This window comes from Halichoeres trimaculatus, unplaced genomic scaffold (assembly GCF_033239565.1).
Source record: "Halichoeres trimaculatus isolate MK-OKI-2021-1 unplaced genomic scaffold, fHalTri1.1 fHalTri1_scaffold_9, whole genome shotgun sequence".
Taxonomy (NCBI): domain Eukaryota; kingdom Metazoa; phylum Chordata; class Actinopteri; order Labriformes; family Labridae; genus Halichoeres; species Halichoeres trimaculatus.
Genome location: NW_027437188.1, coordinates 31,983,906 through 32,008,858, shown reverse-complemented (window position 1 = coordinate 32,008,858; position 24,953 = coordinate 31,983,906). Strand labels below are relative to the sequence as shown.

Here is a 24,953-nt window from a genome sequence, read left to right as displayed (position 1 = left end):
CACACATCCCGGCGCTGACTCGCTTTACTATGCAAGCATGTTACTCCAGCAGGTTACAGATAGGCTGCATGCTTCCTCCGCTACAACTCCTCTGAAATGTCAGAGGTGAGCCCAGCGTAGCCCGATGTGTACAGCAGCTTTCAACAGATGGTCGGATTGAGTTTCGAAAAATTCAGAACCTTGAAGGACCTGAAACTGGATAATGACTTTCAAGAGATTTAAGAAATGAAATGAGAAACATCAGGGCGTAATTGTTAAGACAAACAAACAGTTTTTGGAGCAGCAGAAACAGATGTGCAGCCAGCCACTGAAATGCAGCGAGACCAAAGTGTGCAGGCAGGAGATACGCAGGACCAGGGGGTCTGCTTCTTCTCCGGAGAGGGTTTGTTTTCTGCTAATGTAATGGAAATACAGGCTTCATCTAAATATATATGTCTGCCTCCTCAATATGATAAGGGAATGTAAACCGATACCACACACGGCGCCGCGAGGAAAACACTTGATCACAAGGCGGGTACAGATCATGAAAATAGTCAAAGAGCAGATGCTTCAGAGCAGCGAGGGTTTTTTAGAGACTACTACACTTTAACTAGAGGAAAGAGTGATGTTCTTCAGAATTACCAAACTATACGATCCAGAGTCCCTTTCTACTTTGAGGGATGTCTAAAGACTCATCTGTTCAGGGAACACTTGGACCCTTAATCTGACCCTTCTCCTCTTTGTCCTCAGGGGGAGAATGAGTCAGAGGGTCTCAGACCCAGATCTTAGAGAATACTTAACACTGAACATAAGGGGTGGGGAAAAATCCTTATACAATATATTAGGTTTTTTGGTTTGGCAATATCAAAATTTGGATTCTTTGTCAGTTATTTTTAGATTCTTTATTTCAGTCTTTGATTATAAACTGGATTGGAAAAAAGTTACCATTTTTCTCCTGCAGAGGGCGAAATGTTTCACTTTGACTCACATGATGTGCATTTTATGGGGAAATTATAGCTCATGATATAGTCTGTAGACATCATCATTTAACTTTTTCACATGATTTGGTGATAAAAAAGCAAACTAAAAATCGTAAATATTGCAGAATCACAATTGAAATCGAATCGGCGCCCTAAAAATCGCAATAGAATAGAATCGCCAGAGGACCATTTCATACCAGCTCTACTAAACATTGAATGTTGTTGAAGGTTGAAGGGGTGAGCATTTGCAAGAACCTCTTGACGCAACAGTTAACGAAGAATAGAAAAGAGATGATGTAAATGTAAATCAAAATGTTACTCAAAATTAAAAGGACCAAGGAAAACATTGATGTCTATTGCATACTGACTAGCTCAGTTCAACAAAAAGTCCACATTATCAAGTTTAGAAATGAAGTATTTTAAATACATTTTGAAATGATGTTTATTATACAATCAATGGGCAACATATAGTAGTACTGGGATGAAATGCTATCCTTGCGATTTGATCCCATTTTGATTTATCGGGTGTCGATTCAATTTAAATGTGATTCATAGTTTGAATTTTTAACTCCAGACCATGTAAAAAAGTTAAATGATGATGATGATGATGAAAATGTCTGCAGACTATATCAGGAGCCATATTTTTCCATAGAATGCACATCACATGAGTCAGAGAGAAACATTTTGCCCTCTGCTGGAGAAAAGTGGTAACTTTTTTCCAAACCATTTTAAAAACAAAGACTGAAATGATGAAGAATCCTGATTTTGATACTGCCAAACAAAAACAAAACATACTGTATATCGATTTTTTTTCTCCCACTCTTAACATAAAGGTTAGTAGCTCTTTGGCGCCATCTACTGCAGTGGAAGTGCGGAAGTCGTATTTTACTTCCAACTCGGCAACATCGATATTAAGAGTTCAAATATCGATTTTGTATCAGAGCTCAAAGTATCATGGTATATTGCCGTATCAATATTTTTTTCACACCTCTAGAAGGTTGAACTATGTTGTTGCAGCGATGAATCATGGTTAGTTATGGACACATTATTTTACATGGGAAAAAAAACAAACAAAACAAAACAAAAAAAAAAAAACAAAAACAAATTTCTTGCACTTAATTTCAGCAGCAAATAACGTCACTTTGGACAAAAGCGTCTGCTAAATAAAACTGTAGAGCTGTAGAAATTAGGGATGTAAAGATGCATTGCAAGACAGTTAAAAATCAACACAAATGTATGAAAATTCAAATCAGCTAAGATGAAAAATGAATCGTAATGCTTTTTTTAAACAGCAGAGGGCGTATCTACTTTTGTTTTAGCTCGTCGGATATTGTTTGTCACTGTCAGGTAGATGGAAAGAGAGACATGATAACGGTAGGAAGTGATTTTGAGCGCGATGACGCACAGACCAGTTTATTAGACTAACATAGTTAAAGAAAACTGTTTCAGTCATAATTTGAAGACTGTATTGGATCGTGAGTTGAAGGTACCGTTAAATCTCGAGTATAACTGAAGGTCTGGATTGAATATTTTCTGCAAAATACTTTGTTGGTCATGAAGCGTTGGAGCAAACTGCAGGTTCCTTTTTAAAGTTTGGTATGATGCATTTAACAGCGAGCTCATTACCCTGTGAAGGCCTGCGTTTCGTATGTTCCTTTAACATGATGCAGAGCTCCACATGTATGAGAGAGAACACGCAGTTCCTCGGGGAAGGCTCGACGTGGCATTTTACACAATACTCGCCTCTCGCCAAAAACAACATTTCTTCTCATAGTTGTCAAGCGAACACACGATGAGACCCATTGTTCCACGGCCTGTCTGGTGTAGTTTTCTAATGATTCCTCAGCCCAGGGGAAGATTTCAGGGAGTGAACTTCTGAACCGAACCCTTGCTGACAGCTCTCACAGCAAAGTATTTCAGAACATTCGAGGGGATTTTTTTTTCTTTCTGCATCCTCAGCGTCTTCCTGTTTGCAAGATTCATTTCTTTTTCCCTTCCTGAAACTGACCCTACTAAATATGCCTGGCTTAGTGCGTCGCCTCAGCGCAGGCCCCTAGAGTTCCAGTTTTTTTTCTCGTCAAGAAGCTGTGAGCAACCGCAGCTTTCTATTTCAAATGTTGAACCAATAAGTCACATCTGACATGGGTTTTCTGTGAACCAGAGTGTGTGTGTGCTGTTGAAAAGCCTGCACAACGATCAGCAAGACTATATTAAGGCAAAACTAGTGGCTGGCACTCCCCTCCGGCTGACAAACAGGCTACTTGTTTGAAGGGCTGTTTTTCTCCCAGATCAGAGTGTGAGGCTGCTGCTGGGCCTGTGGTTGTGGGTGCCATTTTGGGCCTACCTTACTCCAAGATGTAGACCCTTAGGAAGCAGAGAAACCCTTCATTTCCAAAAGATATAGCAGCAAAGTGAGTCTGAGCAAACAAAACGGAGCTCTGACTTTCTTCTCCTCCTGCTCTGACGTTGTTCACCTGAAATAAATCACTGTCATCCTCCTGTGCTGCTTTTAACAGTAGCAAACCTAAACAAAGATTGCAGTTAGCAGCTAGCATGCGCCACGCTTTCTGTATGTTTTCGCTGTTGTCATGAGGTCGTGTTTTTCTTGGCGCCATCCGAGCACTACGTCATGTGTGCTTTTCTCACTCTGCAGCCTGAACCCGAAATACGCCGGAGAGGTTTTGAAGACTTGACCACGAGCCAGAAGTGGAAACTCAGATGTTCTGTGTGTTGATACATCACCACCGAGTTTGTTTTGTGATCACTTGATCGCCGCACAACAAGCGTGGAGTGTTACAAGGCGAGACGGATAAACATTTAGACAAACTAAATAAAGCTTTTACACACTCTGTTTAGGAGTGTGTATTTATCTTTGGGTCCTCAAACTTGTTCGTACAAGGGAGCCCGGTTGTTTGTTTGGGTTTCTTCAAGAGATTTGAGGAATTGGTGAAGAAGACTAATTATATTTTAACCGTTTTACGTCTGTTTGTTTTTGTTCGGCTCGCTGGCTGTGGAAGCAAAGCTTTCTGTCTTGTAAATCCAGCCCCCTGGTAATGCAGCGCCATCGCTCCATTATAGGTCAATTTATCATTATGAGAAATGAAAATACTCTGTGTTCTCTGTCTCTCACGCCTCTCCAATGACAAACAAAGGCAAGGTCGAAGCAGCTAATGGTACACGGTTGAGTTTAACTCCAGCAGACTCGAAGTGATGCAGAACTGACGTACCTCTACTTGGACGCCGTGTCTTGTTTTCTCTCTGCATGTTTGAAATTACATTAGTGAATATATGTTTCAGTTTGAGAGGGCTTTTGGTCGGCAGCCAGCGACCTATCAGAGAGAGACTGAACAGAAACTGTTGTCTGCGTCTTTCTGCTTGTTGCTGTAGAGACGCAGGCGGTGATGGAATCCAGGAGAGCTGGGGAGGGATGGGAGACTGCAGCGCGGGGAGAAGAAGGGGAGGGGACAGCTGGATCAGATCACTGCGTGCCCAGAGTTCACAGCCCACACAGCAGCTTTTAAAACCACTGATAGGAGAGCTGGACTCCCTCAAGATATGTGGCAAACCTAATGTTTTCTAGGGCTGCAACTAACGGCTATTTTAGTAATCGATTACTCTGACGATTATATTTAAGATTAATCGATGAATCGGTAAAAGAAAAGGATGAGAAAGCATAATCGTAAGATTTGCGAAACCAAACATGCGTTGTTATGTCCCTTAAAGAATCAACAGTTTGGGACAAAAAGGCAAATAAATAAAAATGTGTCCTCAGTCTTTTCACCTGCAGGTCAAACAGTTCACCCCCTCTGCCCTACCACTATCTGTAGCAGCTAACGCTAATGCTAACGTTAGTTTAGCGAACTCCTCTTGGTTTTCAAACGGGGTGACGATTTAATAAAAAGACTAAACAAGTCCTTAAAGACAAGCCATGCATTTAACAACATATTAAAGGAGTGTATGTGGGATTTTGTAGCTCCTCACCTTGCTGTTGAGCTCCCAGCTCGTCATCGATGAGCCCCACATGTTTGTGTTTTAAGTGCTGGATCATTGCACTGCCGTGCCATGCAAGGTCGTTTTTACTCAGCGCGAAATTCTCCCAAACTTTGGGGACTTTTTTGGATGAACATCGTCTCCGGCTCTTTTATTATTCGCGTGTTAACTTCTGTTTACATGTGACCATAGACTGTATATAGAGTGGACAGCATGGCTCCGTCACTTACCATTGTACGGTTTTGAAGTCAAAATTCCCCCGTCACAGGCGCGGCCATTGGTAGCAGTTGTGCAGCCAGAGTCTGCGCAGTAGAGACTGTGAGGGATTCTGGGAGAATATTTTACGGTCCCCAAAAATAATAACACAAGAATGGCGGGTGTCAATCATCGTTAAACGTGACATAAAACCTCGCTTTTAACCTATTATAACTAATAAAAACAACACTTCCAGAAAAAAGAGGACTTGAATACAAGGCAGCCAAATGATATCTTCAAATCACCACAACAATCAGACGTGTGAAACATTTCTACCAAGTGTATTAATTTTTTAAAGTTTGACCACAGTCCATCTGGAATGACTGGGGAGCCAGATTTTTTGACTTATGCTGCAGCCAGCCACCAGGGGGAGCAGTTTTTGAGCCGAGCAAGATGACGTCAATTTTTTTTTTACTGTCTATGCATGTGATGCATACAGCCCCGCAGCCCAGGTCATCTACACTCCTGTCCAGTAGATGGCGGTAATGCACCTTCAGCTAGTTGCCAACCACTAAATAATCCAACAAAAAGGAAGAAGACAAATAAACTTAAGACGAATTAATACAATAATGGCACAGCACAGTGCATCGATTTTGGAAAAACGTTTTCTGTCCTCCACTCCATCAACCTGCTTTCCCATCATCTCTCTAATGAACGCTGATGTTTAGGAATGTGAATCCACAGCCTCCTCTTCCTCAGTGCCACGGCTGCACAATCCCAGCTCCCCTCTCGGCTGGCGTGTTGAATCAGACTCTTGGCACATGTTGGAGATCAGTGTTATAACACACCCCGAGGGCAAGACGGCCCTCTTGTGCATTCCTCCTTTCCATCAGAATTACCTTTAACGTCTGAGCAGACGTTCCCCTGTGGGCTGAAAGGCCTGTGAAATCAGCCGGAAGGGCCCAGAGAGCCCCGACAAAAGGGAAGGGTTGTTAGTTACATGCGCTTTGCAAAAGGTCTCGAGGTGGCCTTGTATGGTGGCGATACCCGGGGATCTGTTTCCAGTGTCCGAGGCCGCTATTGAGTTTCGCCCCCGCGGTTAATCCCGCTGTTCAGGAGCTTGGGAAACAGCCGTACCTCCCCACCCTCCTGTCCCTCCCCTCCGCAGATTCCCAGGAAAACAAGACATTGCAGAACAATCTCCAATTAAGATGGGTCTTACGTACTGTACCATTCAGTCCCCACTCTCCCTCTGTCTCAATCTTTTACCTCCCTCTTTTCTCTCCCCCCTCACTGCTCCGTTTGTGTCCTCCGCCAACCAGCCCGGGGGCAGAATTAGCGCTGTCTCCCAGGTCCCGGCCCTGGCACTTAGGGAGGGTCGAGCTTTGGTGAAGGGAGATATTGGGGGGGGGAGGAGGTGAAGGGAGGGGGGTGATGTGTGTCCTTGGTAAACAGGGCTTTGTGGGATGTGACTGTCTGATCCCCGGGGGCCTCTCCTTTCATTCCTCTTCTCGTCTGATCCCACAGCGCGGCCGTGTCGCCAGGGCTGCGGCGGCACTGGGTTCTGGGACCCGCCTGGCCTTGCCGTCAACCCTGCACCTCCTGGATTGCTCAGTCCTCCTGCTGACACACAGACAAAAAACTGAAATCTTATGTAGTGTTTTTGTCTTATTTTAAGTAAAAATGCCCTTTTAGACTTAATTTGAGCCACATTCACCTGGTCAGTCCAGAAAAATGTCTAGTTTCAAGTTATTTAAAGATGAAAATGAGGTCTGAGTTGCCTCTACACTGGAAAAAATTGAAATCTTACCAGGTGTTTTTGTCTTACTTTCAGTAGAAAATGCCTTTTAGACTGAGGCCCCGATTACATGACAACGTTTCATCTGAAAATGTTAAATGAAAACACTGTAGTAAGCATGTCAGGCCTGTAGGTGGTGCTATAACTGTTTTGTCTAGAAGCAGCTTTTGGGAGATCTCCACCGAAGTAGAGTTGAGCCGGTCATCTGGTGTGTTGGCTAGTGCTAAGTGCAAAAGTGGAGCAACAGATGCTCATTTTGTTAAAAGACAGTCAGCTGATTTAGCACAAGCACAACACGGTAGTTCACGACGATCATAACATCGGTACTGTTGTCCTGTTGTATGTGGGCGCGCAAAGCGGAGTGTGACGTGTGGGCTTCCACTGAAAACGCTGGCTTACCGTTCACACGGCAACAGTGTTGGCAGCGTTTAAAAAAACTCCCACCCTGGAGGCCGTTTTCAAAAGTTTGCGTTTTAAGTTGGCTGAAACGCTGTTTCTGTGTAAATGCGAGGCTGAAACCAGCAAAACGAGAGCATTTCACCTTAAAACCGTTGTTACGTAAACAGCCCCTTAAAACAAGCTAATTTCACCTAACTGGCCAAGAAAAATGTCTTGTTTCAAGTTGTTTGAAGACAAAAATGAGGTCTAAATTGCTTGAAAATCTGATGATGGAACAAGGAAAATTTACCAGAAAATTTGCTTAAATCTGGAAAAATGTTTTAGTACAAGTAACTTTTCTCTTGTCCCATTGGCAGATTTCTTTTAATTGTTTTAAGAAATCAGACCTCATTTTTGTCTTTAAATTACTCTGTGCAGCACTTTGGAGACCTTGTGTTGGTAAAATGTGCTATACAAATAAAAATGGATTGGATTGGATTTAAATAACTTGAAATAAGACATTTTTCTGGACTGGTCAGGTGAATTTAGCTTGTTTAAAGTCTTAAAAGCCATTTTCTACTGAAAATAAGACAAAAACACTTGATTTGACAAGATTTCCGTTTTTCACAGCGTAACAATTAAAAAAAAAATCTGCCATGAAACAAAAGAAAAGTTACTTGTATAAAGACATTTTTCTAGTTTCAGCAAACTTTTGGTGTTCCATTGGGAGGTATTTTTTTACTTGTTACAAGGAATTCAGACCTCATTTTGTCTTTAAATAACTTGAACTGAGACATTATTTCTGGACTGATATACTCAAATATAATAAGACATTTTTTTACTTAGAATAAGACAAAAAACTTGATAAGATTGCAGCTTTTGGTAAGGTTTTGGTGAAGCAGTTCAGACCTCATTTTTGTCTTCAAACAACTTGAAACATAACATTTTTTTGGAATAGTCAGGTAAATTTAGCTTGTTTAAAGTCTAAAAAGACATTTTGTACTGAATACAAGACAAAAACACTTGATATGATTTGAGTTTTCTCCAGGGTAACACATAAAAAAAATCTGCCATAAAACAAGAGAAAAGTTACTTGTATTAAGATTTTTTGTCTCATTTTTGCCTTTAAACAACTTTAAACAAGACATTTTTCTTGACTGATAAGTTGAATGTGGCTCATATCTAGTGTAAAAAGACAGTTTTTACCTAAAATAAGACAAAAACCCTTGATAAGATTTCATTTTTTCGCATTGGGGAGACAGAAATCTTATCAAGTGTTTTTGTCTTTTTTCTTTTTGTAGAAAATGTTTTTTTTAGACTTGGAACAAGAGAAAATTTACTTGTATGAGGACATTGTTCTAGTTTCAAGCAAATTTTTCTTGTTCCATTGGGAGGCATTTTTTTACTTGTTACAAGCAACTCAGACCTCATTTTTGTCTTTAAACAACTTGAAACAAGACACTTTTCTGGACTGATAAGGGGAATGTGGCTCATATCAAGTATAATATGACACTTTTTGCTTAAAATAAGACAAAAACACTTGATAAGATTGCAGCTTTTTTGCAGTGTGTGTGAGAGTAGCATTGTCCTTGTAAATGTTCCTCATTCGTCTTGCAGTCACACTCACTTTGGATGATTTATTGAGGAGACGCACATTAATTTTCTGCAGCGAGTCGCTTCAAACGTGGGGAGTCGTTTGTGTCATCGATCGAAACCCTTCAATGTGATCCCGTCCTTCTCTCCCTTTGTGAAACTCCACTTCTTTCCTCTCCTAATTCCCTTATTTGATTCCTAATCATGTCTGTCTTTCTTTAGCTCCCTCCCTTCTCCCTAAGTCTGTCCCACTTTTAATAACTTCTCAGTCTTTAATCAGACAGAGTTAGGCCATACCAGAGGCCCAGTGTTTCCACTCATTAGTTTCCTCTGTGGCCCCGGGCTGCCTCAGTGGGCTCACCAAGACCAATAGAAGAAGCCCATAATGGTCCCCTAGAGTCTCTCGTCTCGGGAGACTCTTCCCAAGTTTTCTGGGTCGAGCTGAATGTAGTTAGGCTGAATCATCAGTCAGTTTTGGCAGTGGTGTATGCACGCTCAGCCATTATCTGTATGTCTTTATCTCCCAGCCAAATAAAGAGGGAGGAGAAATGAGTCTCAGCTTGGCAACTTTTCACCTCCCTGTGAATGTTTCACCTCTTTTTACCCCCATCTCCTTTTACTCCTCTCCCAGAAAGCTCTTCTTTCAGTTTTCTCTGCGTCGCTTTTCCCCCATCGCTTCTCATCGTCTTGTTTTGGATTTATCTCCCATCTCCAGAGTGTGTGTAAGTGTGAGTGTGTGTTTCTGTGTCTTTCTGTGTGTCCGCCGCTCTCCCTTTTCTTTCCCTCTGAGGAATGTGCGCGCTGCAGATCCTCTGTCCGTGAGATGTGGGCGAGTGCAGACAGGTCCGGGGTATAGCATGTGAATCAGCTTCAGCGCACAGGTCAGATTAGACCATCATACCAGAAACGACTCCATCACACTTCTTAACGTCTTTATCTCTCAGCGTGAGCTCCGTCAGTCCCAGGCGTTTGCTACACTCTCTTTTTTTTGAAGATAAACCTCTCTGATTTATTGGATTTGTACCACTCTGGAGCTCATGATATCGAATCAGGGTCTGGAGCTGCTTCATGGTGCCTGCTGCTGGCTTTCAGGCTTTTATTCAGCTGTGAAGAAAAGAGGACCCCCCCTTCTTCTTACTCCTCCTCTACCTCAGTCAGCAGCACCAGTTGTGACCTGTTCTTCCTCTGCCCTCCAGGTCTTTGATGCTCTGCCGCGTTGCTTTTGTCCCTGTTTACCCAATATGACAGGGATATGGGCCAGCCCCACATGCGGGCAGATGGGGCTTTAAGTAGTTCCTGCAGAGAGGAGGCCAAAAAGAAGCGCAGGTGCTAACCCCCCTCAAAACACAAACCCCTTTCCCTTCCCTGAGGGCGGCCTGTCAGTGTGTTTATTTTCTCTTGTGTCATCACCGGGGATCCCTCTTGTCCTACGAAGCCTGTGTTTGAGTTATGTATCACTCCCAAGATGGATAAAAACGAGCGCTGCTTGAACCCCGTAAATCTGGATCCTTCTGGAAGGAAACCTGACGGATAAAATCCAAACATCCAAACTGAAAAACAAAGTAGGGACACTCTGTCAAAGACTGGTTTTCCTCGCCTCTACACGCTTAATCCAGGTGTCACTCAAAAATTTCCCAAACACTCACAGGTCATCCCCCCACACCCAAAAGACAGGAACTTTTCCACTTGAACTCACTGACACTAAGCTCATTTATTTTCATAAACTGTCCCCGTGTCTGTATATCAGCTTTCAACGGCAACGTCTGTTTTTTACGCAGGATGTCTCTTCAATTTATAGCCAGCCGTCCCGCTTTAAGAGCGGCCATGCATCTACAACGTAAGTGCAAAAACAGAGAGTAACATAAGATCGGATTTGGGATAGGAGGGGGGAAATCTGGAACATACTTTGAGCCGTAAAGTCTGGAGTTTTAAGAAGGGGAGCCATCAGACCTCATTGGTCCAGCTTTTGTCTGCCCAGTGCTGCCAGCATCGGGACGTCTCGGCGTAACGTGATGGGGGATACAAGATATCCTCACGGTGTCTGTCTCCACTGAGGCGGCTTCATGGTGGCGGATGTCAGAGGAAAGCCAAACAGATAAGAAGCAGGAATGATGCCCCTGTGTTTCCTTGTTGCGGCAGATTGATGGCTGAGATAGGAAGCCATGTGTGTGTGTGTGTTTATGCAAGAGCAGCGAGTCCGGGCTGCAGTGCCCGACTGTTACGCCCACTGTGAGGAAGTCGCAGGTGAGATTAAGAAAGCAGAAAAGAAAGGTGGATACAAGCAGAGGAAGTCTCCATGTGCCAGTTTAGCCGCGCTCAGCTTTGCACATTTATACAGAGCCGCTGTTGTGATTGTAATTATATATCATTATTCCGGCAGAAAGAGAAAGATAGTTTCCACTGATGACATGGGGGCAGTGTGCGGGGGCCTGTTGCAACTCGTGGGATGGAGAAATGCTAGCTTGCAAGATGTGGGTTTGATGTGCCTGAATAAGCAGGCTCACACTTAAAGTGGAGCCTGAAATGCAAAACGTGCACACGCATAATGTAGAGAGTTCACCCTGACCAACAAATTATAAGTTTGAGATCTGAAGTATTGGGAAAGCAGAGGTTTTGTTTTTATTATCATGTTTCTGGTAAGGATGGTATCGGGTGTCAGTGGATCGGTTCCCCTCAAAGCTGGATCAGTTTCTTTGATCCATGGTGCCAATACAGGAAACCAGCTTTCTCTAGGGATGGCTACCTTTCACATTTGAAACAATACGGCACCAATTCCCAGTACCTGGCAATCAATACCGGTACTCTACGGTACCAATTTTTGGTACTTTTTTTTAATTAATGTGGTAAAATATATCAGTTTGTTAAATAACAAAAAGTATTTTTTTTTCAGTTCAACATATTTATTGTTCAAACTTGCAATGATGTGTTCATGTCCAGCATGGAAAATCACCTACTCTTTCACTCCCTCACAGTCACAAGGATGCAATTAGGTACCTAAACATGGTACCTTTTGATTTCACGAGAATTGGTACTCTGTACTTTTGACAGAATTTGGTCGGTACCTATAATGTTTACACATATTTCTCATATGTTTAATCTGTCACCGTCAGGCAGGCGGTAAAGGTCAATCACTACAAGGACAAACCGGTTCAGAGACAGTTTCTACCCAACAGCAGTAAGGGTCCTGAACAAAGGCTAAAATCAATACCTCATTGTCGTCAAAAACTTACAATATAACAATTACCTCCATGCCATCAATGCATCTGAACACACTGCAAAAAACTGAAATCTTATCAAGTGTTTTTGTCTTTTTTTAAGTAAAAATTGTCTTATGATACTTGATATGAGCCACTTTCAACTTATCAATCCAGAAAAATGTCTTGTTTCAAGTTATCAGAGTACAAAAATGAGGTTTGATTCGCGTGTAACCAGTAAAAAAATCTGCCAATGGAGCAAGAAAAAATTGCTTGAAAATTTCCTTGAGACTAGAATAATGTCTTAATACAAGTAACTTTTCTCTTGTTCCATTGGCAGATTTTTTTTTACTGGTTACGAGCAATTCAGACCTCATTTTTGTCCTTAAATAACTTTATTGAGTCTAAAGAGGAATTTTCTACTGAAAATAAGACAAAAACACTTGATAAGATTTCAGTTTTTGCAGTGCATGGCAGCTTATTTTTTGCACTTTTAACTGTTTTGCACTGACTGAAGGGCTTTTGCAATTTCGTTGCACTTGTTGCAATTACAAATAAAGTTCTATTCTATTCTATTCTACTCTATTCTGTTCTATTAAAGTACCTAACTCGATACCCATCCCTAGCTTTCTCCCTTTTCTTTTTTACCTGCGCTCTTGGATACTTGATTTGGAAAGTAACCTCTGATGCACTTGTATGTTTTTTGCTAAATTACTAGTCTGCAGGGTAAAAAATAGCTAACACTTTACTTTAGAGGTCCGCAAATTTCATCGCACTTAGATAATAATTAGAAGAGACATGCATCGATCTATTGGCTGGCCAATCGATACCTGCCTTGGTGCCTATTTCCTTGATTTTGGGGTATTGGTGGTCAGCCCATCCTTACATTTGAAACTGATCTTTTATACCTCTATTGAAGCTATATGCTGTCAGTTATAAAACATAAAAATTGTCATCGGCCCAAATCCGTATCAGCAGGTTTTCTTATTTCTTTGAAATTCCCCCTGAAATTTCCTGAGAATTTGGTGAAAATTAGCACATAACTTCTGGCCAGATTCTGTTTTGCAGTGCACCTGTACTCACAGTGCATTGGTGAATATCAAATCTGAAGCCTTCAGTTGATTCATGTAAAACATTATAGGCCTGATCATAAAGGTTTATCATTTTACATGTGATCTCAGTTATGCATATCAACAAACTGGGAACTAAAGAACTTGGCGAAATTAAATAACAAATAGCTAACTATCAACTGCTTATTGGGAAATTGAACTATTCACTGAACATTTTAAAGGTAATTATCAGAGGAAACAATGACTTAGCAGCTATTTATCACCTGCTTCTCTGGAAATAGCAGAAACTTTGGGATACTTTAAAAATAGTTGCTGATCGTTACCTTCTTACCTTGCAATTTGGAGTAAACTTCAAAGAAACTAGAAAAAAATAGTAACCTACCAATTGTGACTTGTGACAATAAATTTGAACATGATTTTAAAGAAGTGATGTGCTAATTTCAAAGAAAAAAGAAGAAAATTTTTCTAATTATTACCTCAGTGTGATGAAACATGCAAGTCTCTGAAGTACAGTGTTACCAACAAATATTACAATTGGTTTTTACCAATTACTGGTATCAGAACAGTATCGGTTGATACCTGAAGCCCAGGTATCGGTATCAGTATCAGGACCAGAAAAGTTGGATCGGTTCATCCCTAGTTTCTGGTGCTGTAACCCTGCGTGTGTGTGAGAGTGTGTGTGTGAGTGTGAGAGCTGGCAGGGGAAAGACTGAGGGCCAGGGCTGACCTCAGGGGGCTGGTCCAGGGCCACCAGACACCCGCTGGTTCACCCTCTCCCTCTGCTCTTCCTTGACCTTTGACCTCAGGGTGAGAAAGGGGCGTGGGCCAGGAGCTGAGAGAGTTTATTATTTCCTGCCTCTTCTCTCCGTCTCCTCCTCCTTCTCCTCTTCTCAGGATGCTCTCTCAAAGAAAAAAAAAAGGGGCAGAGATGAAGAAATAAAAATGAGATTTGGTGGAAAGTAGAGTCGTGAGATAAAGGGATAATCCGTGCTAAAATAACCCACACGGAGGCTAAACAGATTGACCTGCTTCAGTGTCGAGATGAAACAATGTTCAGCGTTAGAAACCTGTTCGGCTTCACCGATCCCACCCAGACATCATCCTTTTAATTTGACCCACCCCTCAGCCCCGCTTGGCCCTTCCGCTCACGTCTGCGAGCCCCCGAATCGCCTGTGTGAATATCACAGCTGGACGGCCATTGTCCCCCCGGCCACAGGCTCAAACCCCGGTTACCAACCAGGAACCTGGGATCAAAGCCGGCCGGATTACTCTCAGAGAAAGGAGGAGGAGGTGCCGCAGTCGGAGGGGTCGGGTTGAAAAGGATAGAGGAATGCTCCTAATTACGTGCCCTCCAGTGTGTCTGGGCCTGCACTTCAGGCTACAGTGAACCTATGAGGACGCAACACAGTGTGACAAGAGAGTGATATTAAGAGTGAGGGGACAGTCTCTCCACGGCCACTCCATTAGCAGGAGATCTCAGTGGGAGAGTGGAGCAGGGGAGGGGTGGGGTGCCTGGACATTCCAGCCTCCGTGGAGACAGTGGAGTGGGTGAGAGGTGGAGATCAAGGAGTGTGTAAAGAGGATGTGTCGTGAAGATTAGAGGATTCATTTGGAGCCTGACAGATTTTTTTCTCACCTCTGGAATCCTGCCTCAGCCTCACATGTTGGTTTGCTCTCACTCATGTCGTCATGTTTCCACGCAGAGCTCTGGTTTGACATGTTTTCTCTCCTCTGTGTGTTGCAGGTTCGCCGATCAGACGGGGGTTTGCGTGTGGGGCAACACGGCTGCTGGCAGGGGTCAAAGTGCACCATGGACAGTGGCCTAAGGGTCCTCCTGTCCACTGTGCTGTGTCTCAGCCAGGCCCTGCTCATCAGCTGCTCATGTGAGTTGTTCTCCAGATCATAAACTGAACAGTGGGAAATCACAAACTAATACTTTGACATCAACAAAGGCATGAATCAAACAACACAGATTAGCTGTTTAATGACGGGGCCTTATAAACAGCCTGAAACCCTGATTTTAAGAGATTGATTATTATGACTAAAGGCTAATGTCGCTTTGTTAAAAAAAGCTACTCTGAATGTATGAATTTGTGCATTTGATGCTTTAATTTTTGCACCATTAGTTTGAAACAGCCAGTTTAGTCTCTCAGCTAGTTTAGTCTGTGTCAAGATAGGGTGCCTTCCAGTCACCTGGGATGAGCTGTGACTCTGATTGGACAATCAGATGATCCTTATCTCTTTTAAACTGCTGAGATCAAAATAAAAGTCACTCTCCGAACAGTTTGTACCAATAGAGAAGTTACCGTTTCATACCCAAGCTTTTCTTGAACCAGGCTAGAAATAGTGTTTTAAATCTGTAAAAGTCTGTTTTTTTGGCTGCATGTGTGCATGGTTTTACCATAGACTGTTTATAGAGTGGACAGCATGGCTTCACCTTTTACCATTGTACAGTTTTGAAGCCAAAATACCCCCGTCACAGGCGCCGCCATTGGCAGCCAGAGTCTGCGCAGTAGAGGCTATGAGGGACTCAGAGAGAATCTGAGTGTAGCCAGGTGACCAAATATAGTAATTATTTTTTTCTTTCAAGAGTCTAATCTCTTCTTGGCTCTACCCCCTGACATATTTTACAATCCCCAAAAATATACACAAGAACATTAGCTGTCAATCATCATTAAACGTGATGCAAAGCCTCATTTTTAACCTCTAATAACTAATGAAAATGAAACTTTTCAGAAAATAGAGGACTTGAATACAAGGCAGCCCAATAATATCTTCAAGTTTGACCACAGCCCATCTGGAATGAATGGGGAGATGGATTATTTTTACCTATACTGCAGCCAGCCACCAGGGGGAGCCTCACTTTGAGCCTCACATTACAGTTTATGGGTTTTACGTCTTTCTGCAGCCAGCCTTTTACAGATCCTCAATGAACGGCAACTTTAAACACTTCCTCATTGGCTTCATTTTTTCATTTTTTTTACCCAGATGTTGCCGTACCATATCCAGAACTAGCAAAACAGAAAGTCATACTTCCTTAAGAAACAACAAAGAAGCAAAGCAACCCAGAACCTGGTTTAAGAAGATTGAAAGGCTCTTTTTTTTTATCTTATTATCAATAATTATCAATAATCAATGCCAGATTGCTTAAAAAATGCTATAAATGCATCAAATTGTGAGTTTTTATTTTTTAGATTTTGTGTTTTTTCTTATTTAAACTTCAATGAAAAGTAGGGTTTGTTGTTTCATGCGCTTGAATCATTGATGAGCAGACGGTACGATAGGTGCAATCGGCCTTCAACCTCTTAAGACCCAAGCTTCTATAGAAAGTTTGGTTATTTGTATGAGTTTTCTATTTATTGTTTGTTAATATTGTTATTTTACTTAAATATGTTGTTATTTTTCAAAAAAAGTGGGTTTAATGTTGTGATATCACCAAAAAATGATGTGGACAGTGTCCCTAAATGTGGCTAATAGGTCAAAGTTTTAAAAAATGAAGTATCATGGGTCTGAGAGGCAGAAATGTAATGTCTGAATATGTAGAGACAGGGTCTTAAGAGGTCAAACCTCATCAGGATGAAACAAAGACTACAGGATTTATGATAAATATTTTTTATTTGCTAAACAAAAAGGTCCTGGAAGCTGGGATAAGAAGATTTAAAGAGTCTGACTACAGAGAGAGAAATAAGATAAAGGCTGTCTGATTCTTTTCTTGTAGCATCTTCAACAAGTCTGACTCCAAACGCTGACCCTGTGTTTCTGCTCCTCTCTCCTCTGCAGCTCAGTACCCGTCATTCCTCTCTGAACCGTCCTCCGTGGTTCAAAGTCAAGGCTCCGTCGTCCGTCTGCGCTGCTCAGCCAGTCCTTCTTCAGCGCTCATTTCCTGGCGTTTCAGAGGTCTTCCCCTGGACCAGGACTCTCTTCCCAGTGTGGAGCTGAACCAGGGCTCCCTCACCATCTCCTCCTTGAGGCCCAGCCATGCTGGAGCGTATCAGTGTGTGGCGCGCCTGGACCAGGGGCCGGCCATCGCCAGCCGCCACGCGCGTGTGGCTATAGCAGGTACGGATGCAGAGTATTACCCCTCTGAGCATACTCGAGCTCACTTCAAAGCTTTGTGGTAAATAAAGAGAGGAAGCTGCCTTGAAAAGAGGAAGGCCATTTTGTGAGTGTTGAACACTTTGAAAGAATGCCTGTCCTCGGCTGCTTGCTGCTGAGTGGTCGACGGGAAGGAAGCAGTAGGAGGTTTTACTCGGGCACCCGTCCAAATGCCTCTTGACCGGTATCCTTAATGAGCCGTGAGCCTTCCTGTGCAGTTTGTTATGATCCCGCTGGGATGCTGCTTGCTGTTGGACACTGCACTGAGGGCTCGACCCTGATCTGGAGCCGTATCAGGCATGAATAGAATCACTTACAGCAACAATAAACAAACTCAGTGATCCAACACAAACAGCTCGACTCAAGTAGCTCTGTTTGCCTTCATTCATGACCGAGACGCTCTGCACATGATGAAATGTCAAATATTTTCTGCAGAGGAAGATTCAAATGAATAAGTCGCCTTTTCCTCTGTCGCTGCAGAAATATCAGAATATGAAGAGGGACGGCGGCGGACGTCAGCGGTGCAGGAGGGCAGCACTGTTCTCATCGAGTGTCCTCTACCGCACAGTGTCCCTGCAGCGCTGCCCAGACTGAGAGTACGAGGGGAGCGGATAGACGCGTCCACAGGTTTGTGTCAGAAAAATAAAGGGACAGAAACCAGAAATCTGAAGATGATTCATGAGTATTACGACGTTAGTACTTCTCAGTATAACAGACTGAAGCAGCAAGTGTTAAAAATCATAACACAGCATGCTTTTGAATCAATGTGAAGAAGTTTTATTTATTTGTTTTTGACAAGATTCGGCAAAAAATGACAATAACACTGGGGAACAATTTAAAAAAAAGAAACGTATGTTGAGCTAGATTTTTATGCTGATTAAAACTAAAATTGTCACGCTGATTCCAAATTTTTTTTCTAGCACGTCAAGTTTTTTCTCCACAGCTCACCCTCCAGATGAGCAAAAATTCCTCTGATTAGCTTAGCTTAGGCACTTTTATAGGTACCGCCCATATTCCGTTGAGTAAAAGTTCATGTAAAATCAAATGGTGTCATGTCTAGGTACCTAACACATCCTTGTGACTGTGAGGGAAGTCAAGAGTAGACGATTTCCATGCTGGACATGAACACAGCATTGTCAAAGAATACATACACTCACCAGCCACTTTATTAGGCACAGCTGTCCAACTGCTTGTTAACGCAAATTTATAATGAGCCAATCACATGGCAGTTTGCTGCAGCTCAAAGCGAGCATCAGAATGGGGAAGAAAGGTGATTTAAGGGACTTTGAACGTGGTATGATTGTTGGTCTGAGTATTTCAGAAACTGCTGATCTACTGGAATTTTAACCAACAACCATCTCTAGGGTTTACAGAGAATGGTCCCAAAAAGAGAAAATATCCAGTGAGCAGCAGTTCTGTGGGACAAAATGCCTTGTTGATGCCAGAGGTCAGAGGAGAATGGACAGACTGGTTGGAGCTGATAGAAAGGCAACAGTAACTCAAATAACCACTGGTTACAACCGAGGTCTGCAGAAGAGCATCTCTGAACACACAACACGTCCAACCTTGAGGCAGATGGGCTACAGCAGCAGAAGACCACACCGGGTGACCCTCCTGTCAGCTAAGAACAGGAAACTGAGGCTACAATTCACACAGCAACACCAAAACTGGACAATAGAAGATTGGAAAAACGTTGCCTGGTCTGATGAGACTGGATTTCTGCTCCACATTCAGATGGTAGGGTCAGAATTTGGCCTCAACAACATGAAAGCATGGATCCATCCTGCCTTGTATCAACGGTTCAGGCTGCTGCTGCTGGTGTAATGGTGTGGGGGATATTTTCTTGGCTCACTTTGGGCCCCTTAGTACCAACTGAGCATGGTTTAAAGTCCACAGCCTACCTGAGTATTGTTGCTGACCATGTCCATCCCTTTATGAGCACAGTGTACCCATCTTCTGATGGCTACTTCCAGTATTATTTCCTTTGTTCCAGTTCATGTCTGCTCCTGTAGCTCCTCCAGTAGACATATCCTTTGTAAAAACATAAAATTGTTCAACAAACATTGTAGTCATGCCTGGTTGAGTAAAGTATTTTTCATATTTTTAAGAAAATAGGATCCTATAGTTAAAAAACTTGACGTGATAGAGAAAAACTTGGATCAGTTTTGGATTCTGCACCCACAAATAAGTTAAAAACAGCTGTCAGACCTAACTCAACAAAAAATGTGTTCCCCTGTGTAACTGATGGATGATTCCTCTGTTGACAATCAAAATCTCAAAATCTTAATTAAAATCTTGTGTTTTATGATCTAGGAAGTCATCAATTTCTTTTACACTAGTTTAACTCCACTTTTTTTACTTCTCTCCTTAGATGATTATTTAGTTCTTCCTTCTGGAAACCTCCAGATCGTCTCTGTTACAGCCCAGCACCAGGGCATGTACAAATGTGGAGCTTTCAACCCTGTTACTGGAGAAACTGTCATGCAGTCTCATGGTACTAAGATATCAGTGAAAAGTAAGTCTAAAGCTCATCTCATTTTTAAAACATGGCTGTGTCTGTGTGATATTTTTCTAACTTGGTTCCTTTCTTCAGATTCAGACTCTCCGCCCCCTGTGCGGATAGTTTACCCCACCGCTCCTGTGAATGTGTCGGTACAGCAGGCTCAGCCACTGACGTTAGAGTGTGTCGTGTCCGGGTCTCCCACTCCGGCAGCCAAATGGTTTAAAAACGGTAAAGAAATCACGCCAGGGCCTTCCCACCGACAGCAACACAACAACCTGGTGTTTGTGATGGCGAAGAGGAGTGATGAAGGAAGCTACACCTGCGCTGTAGAGACAGAGGAGGGGACTGTGAGCAGCGCCAACTATACTGTGAATGTTCTTGGTAAGATAAAAGACACTGACTGCTCCTTTAAAGGATGTTTCATCCTCCAGATGTCTTAAACGGATTCTTTCTCGTCCACAGAGCCACCGTCGATTGTAGAGGGCCTCTCAGACCAGCTCGTCTCTCCGGGCTCCTCGGCTCAGTTCACCTGCCTGTTTAAAGGAAACCCCTCTCCAAACGTCACCTGGCTGTTCAACGCTGAGCCCATCGTCCAATCGCATCGCTTCCAGATCTCTGGATCGTCTCTTGTTGTCGCAGAGGTGACGGCACAGGATCAGGGTGTGTTTCAGTGTCTGCTGGACAACGGCATCGGCTCAGCACAGTCACAGGGGGCGCTCACGCTGCAGTCAGGTTGGTTTCTAAAATCTTTAAACTGGTTGCTTATTAACGGCAATAAATAATGAAATGTAAGCCATGTTTTTGGACAGGACGACTCCAGACGACTTTTTAGTGTGTTGCAATTTATTTTCCATCGGTTTAGTGAGGTAGTCCAGTGGTTCCACAAAGCAGGGTTGCATACTGAATAGAATAGACTAGACTAGACTAGAAAATACTTTTTTTATCCCGGTGGGGAAATTCAGGAGTCACAGCACCAAAACAAGTTAAAAAGGTAAGAAAGTGTAAAGAGTTCTTCCACTGTGGCGTTGGTGTCCAGTGTTAGCTCTGTTAGCCATGTCTGTTAATAGCATGATGCTACTCTGCCTTCTGGTATTCCCTCTGTTACTGGGTTAGCACAGCTAGCTCGTCAGTCTTGTTGGAGATAGATCTTATGTTCCCATAACGATGGATAGAAGGACAGGTCGATATCCTCACCACCTTCTCCTTACCTTGTGGGAAACATCTGGCCTTGCACCAGTTAGCATTGACATGCGATGCCTTCCAAAGGGGTTAAATTTTATTTCTTGTTTGTGTTTGTCTGCTTCTTGGATTGACTTCTTGGTATACTCTCACAGCAGGGGGTCACCAGTCTTTAGCAACACTGTTTTAAAGGTCAGGGACTGGAAAGTTTGGGAACCCCAGAGTTAATCTATACAAAATGTCAAAAAAAAGTATTCAAAGAGCAACAGGTCGCATTTTCTTAAACAGCTTTGAAACATCAAAATACTAACTTCAGTCCAGCTAAAAGGCTAAAAGGATGCAGATCTTCAAATGTGGTCTATCTCATTTCAGCAGTGAAATTGTGAGCCTTACTCTCCCAGATTTCCCTTTCAGAACCCCAAAAGCAGGAGAAAACCAGCGTTGCAAGGATTTGAGGTCATGACTATCCTGATAATAAAAGTGCTGACACTGCCGGGTTTGCAGACACAAAAGAGACGCTTCATGATCCTAAACCTTCTGGAAGATCTCGCAGGTGTTGTAAAGGGTTAAGGCATCCTACTAGGCTGGATCACTGTGTGCCTGTACATACAGTATCTGCAGGGAGTCCTCGCCTCTACAGTGTGAATGTGTGTGTTTTTCTGAGGGCTGGTAGGAGAGGCTTAGCCAAGGCCGCCCTCCTCCTGAGCCTTGAACTGAGCCTGAGCGTGAGAGTGAGCTTTGTGCACGCCGTCGGGGATAAGCCCCCGGACACTGGAATGTAAGGAGTAGCCGTGAAGGGTTATGACGAGGACCAGACCACCCAGCTGTCAACATCATACACAACTGCCTTTTATTTATTAACACATCACAGCCCTCCACCTCCTCCTCCATCACTCCTCCCCCCTCAAACCTCCCCTTTTTTGCTTCCTGAGCCGCTCCACGCCACGGCCCCATTCCTCAGCCCGCCGCGCTATCTGCAGGATGATTAATACCGATACACGAGGTACACTGGGAGTACAAATCACGGGGGATCAGACGAGTTCACTGCGAAACATTTGTTCCCTTCTCTCAGGAAGAATAATCACGTTTAATACTTTGCCTGCAGACTCGGGTGATACGTGGAAACAGAGTTTGGAGCTGATAAGCAGAATCTGCCCACGGAGGTAAACACTCCGAGGTGGGTTCGTGTTTGGTCGGCGCTTATCACATGCCCTTTGCATTCAGAGTAAACACTGTTGTTGATGTGTGCTGTTGTAATCCATCACAGGGAGTAATCTGAATTATCTTTTCTGTTTGGTATCGTTGTTCCCGTCACCATGACAACCCCCTGTTCTCATCCTTTAAATGGGATGTACCGCAGTGTCCTTATTCTGTCAGCTGATTGGCTGCGTGTCCTCTCTGTCATTCCCATCAACACACAGTGAGCTCGGCCTGCTCCTGGATTATGAAAGCAGCAACCTTGCCACATGCACAGAGCTGGAATGATTCTTTAACGATCAGAGTGACAGAAAATTCATCACTAAAACATACATCGCCTTGAGCTTTTTCTCTTTGGAACAAAACAAGATGATTTATTAAAAAACAAAGCAACCTGAAGCCAAGTTGTTAATAAACATAAATCAACTGCAGCTCCAGCACCTCCCTGCTGCAGGATAAGCTGTTTTGACATCCTGGCACTCAGTCAAGGAAATAAGAAATACATTAACCTCTCCTCCACCAAGCCAAGCTCAGAGCCAACCCGGGCTCTGGACTCGGCTCCTAATCCTTCATGACTCACCTTCACGTTCCCTCCCAGGTGTGCCTCTCTAATGGACTGACCTTTTTCTGGGAAGGACCTGGCAGTGGATCTCCGTCCAGGTGGAGCCGTGCTTACTCAAGAAATATCACTCCCCTCCATCAGGATGGCGAGGGCGCCGTGGCCTTAATTGCCTCCTCTTGTGTCAGTGAGGAGGAGGAGGAGCTCCGGCTGTGGTTAGGGCAGAAGGAGAGCGTGTAGGACGGGATGTATGGCCGGGCTCTGATTCGCTCCGGTATTTTAATGGTTGGCGTGTGGAATGTGCGGCAGCTGGCTGCAGTCCCAGGATCAGGTCTAGTGTTACCAGCTCTGGGTCTGTTTGTTTAAGGGAACCGGTGCTGCACACAAAATAGCACGAACCTGGACTCAGGAGCCTGCAGAGGCCTCCTGTGGCAAACCTCACTGCTTTAACCTCCTTAACTGTAGGTTTTAATATTGAATCACGGCGCTCTTTGACCTCGGTGGTGTGGCTCACTGTCGAGCGGTCCCTCCTCTCGTGGGCTGAGCTCAGTGTCCTCCAAATGTCTGTGAAAAATTCCGCCGCGGCTCTGCCAAGCTGGTGTCAGCCGTAATAAGGCTCGCGGCCTGCAGGATTTGCCCAGGTGGACTGTGTTGGCTGCGGCTCAGATTTAATGAAAAAAACAAACAAAGCATGATTATGTAGTGCAGCAGAGGGCCAGATTTTTCTTGTTATTTTATGTAGATTAAAAAGGCTTGTTCCAAAAGTAAAACTTTCCAGCACTGCTTGTCCCTGTTGACATGTTGGGCCACCTCTGGAAGACGCTGACTGAGAATCATTGTTGCCATTGCTTCAGCTTTTATTGGAGTGTGCAGATGTCCAAAACGCAGACCCAGATTCTTGATATTCAGATTTCAACATGCAGAGGCTCTTTATTTTGCAACCAACACATGTAATCGATCATTGAACCAGCAAGGACTAATTCACTTTGAGGCAAAAACGCACTTGTTGAAACTCAAATTACAAACTGTAAAGCTTTTGTTTCTGGTGAGAGCTGGAAAAAGTTTTTTAAACACAGTAAGTGATTTTCCCAACCTTTGTTTTCCCTGACGAACAGATCTGCAGCTGACCTCCCCGGCTCTGCCAACGGTTCACCCCATGCAGAGCGACGAAGGCCACGAGAGCTTCCTCACAGAGGATGAAGGCGATACGCTCAATCTGCCGTCTGAACGCAGCAGCGACCGTCCTACCCCGGAGGCACCGATCATCATCAGCCCGCCTCAGACTCACAAACCTGACGTGTACGACCTGGAGTGGAAGGCGGGGAGGGATGGAGGGAGCCCTATCAACGCTTACTTTGTCAAATATCGTAAGGTGAGAGGAAAAGACAACCGAGAGTCACCTGCACAAAAAACTGAAATCTCATCAAGTGTTTTTGTCTTATTTTCAGTAGAAAAAGTCTTTCTAGACTTAATATGAGCCACACTCACCTGAGTAGTTCAGAAAAATGTCTTGTTTGAAGTTATTTAAAGAAAAAAACGAGGTTAAAAAAAATCTGTCAATGGAACAAGATAAAAAATACTTGTTTTAAGACATAGTTCCAGTTTCAAGCAGATTTTCTAGCAAATTTTCTTGTTCCATTGGGAGATTTTTTTTACTTGTTACAAGCAATTCAGACGTCATTTTTAGCCCCATTTAGATGTTTCATGCGAATACTTTAAGACGAAGTGAAATAAACTCCCTCAGCTGAGGGACTGAAAACGCTGTAGTAAGCATGCCAGGCTTGTAGTTGGCGCTATAAAGCTGCGTTTCCACCAAGCAGACCGGTTCGGTTCGTCTCAGTACGGCACGCATTTTGTGGTGTTTCCACTGACTTATCCGGGGACAGATCCCCAAAAGCCGGGACCAGCCGGCCTTCTTTTTTGGGACCCTTTCGTGTGGGTGCCAGACTGAACCGATCAGAAGGTGGAGCTACAACACTGCAGACCGTTGATTGGTCAAAAGAATCGTCACTTTCCCATCGACAACGGCTGCATTTCTCCTGGTGGCACACAGACTTCTCTGAAACAAAGCTTGATTGTTCTTTGTATCAAAGAGCTACATGCCAATCACAGAGAGGACGAAATGCTGCATGTCTTCCATCTATGCTGTTTGTTTACTGTGTCACGTTTTTCTTCTTTGTTGGATTTATTAGCGGGGTAAACTGTTTCGGGCTGCTACGGTGTAACACTATTGTATAACAACT

At 43.4% G+C, this 24,953-nt stretch overlaps 1 protein-coding gene across 3 annotated transcripts in view; it reads left to right on the top strand.

Moving 5' to 3' along the window:
• Positions 1 to 24,953, top strand: part of cdon (cell adhesion associated, oncogene regulated) — a 92,004-nt gene that overhangs the window by 48,313 nt on the left and 18,738 nt on the right. For 2 of the 3 annotated variants that reach the window (XM_074680124.1, XM_074680123.1), the window contains exons 3-9: positions 14,922 to 15,060; positions 16,958 to 17,236; positions 17,753 to 17,899; positions 19,644 to 19,787; positions 19,866 to 20,156; positions 20,238 to 20,507; positions 23,826 to 24,082. In XM_074680124.1, the coding sequence (XP_074536225.1) occupies positions 14,988 to 15,060; positions 16,958 to 17,236; positions 17,753 to 17,899; positions 19,644 to 19,787; positions 19,866 to 20,156; positions 20,238 to 20,507; positions 23,826 to 24,082 (1,461 nt within the window). In that variant the 5' untranslated portion in view covers positions 14,922 to 14,987. Of the gene's footprint in view, positions 1 to 14,921; positions 15,061 to 16,957; positions 17,237 to 17,752; positions 17,900 to 19,643; positions 20,157 to 20,237; positions 20,508 to 23,825; positions 24,083 to 24,953 lie in introns of all 3 variants that reach the window. The other variant, XM_074680122.1, reaches the window with a different exon arrangement.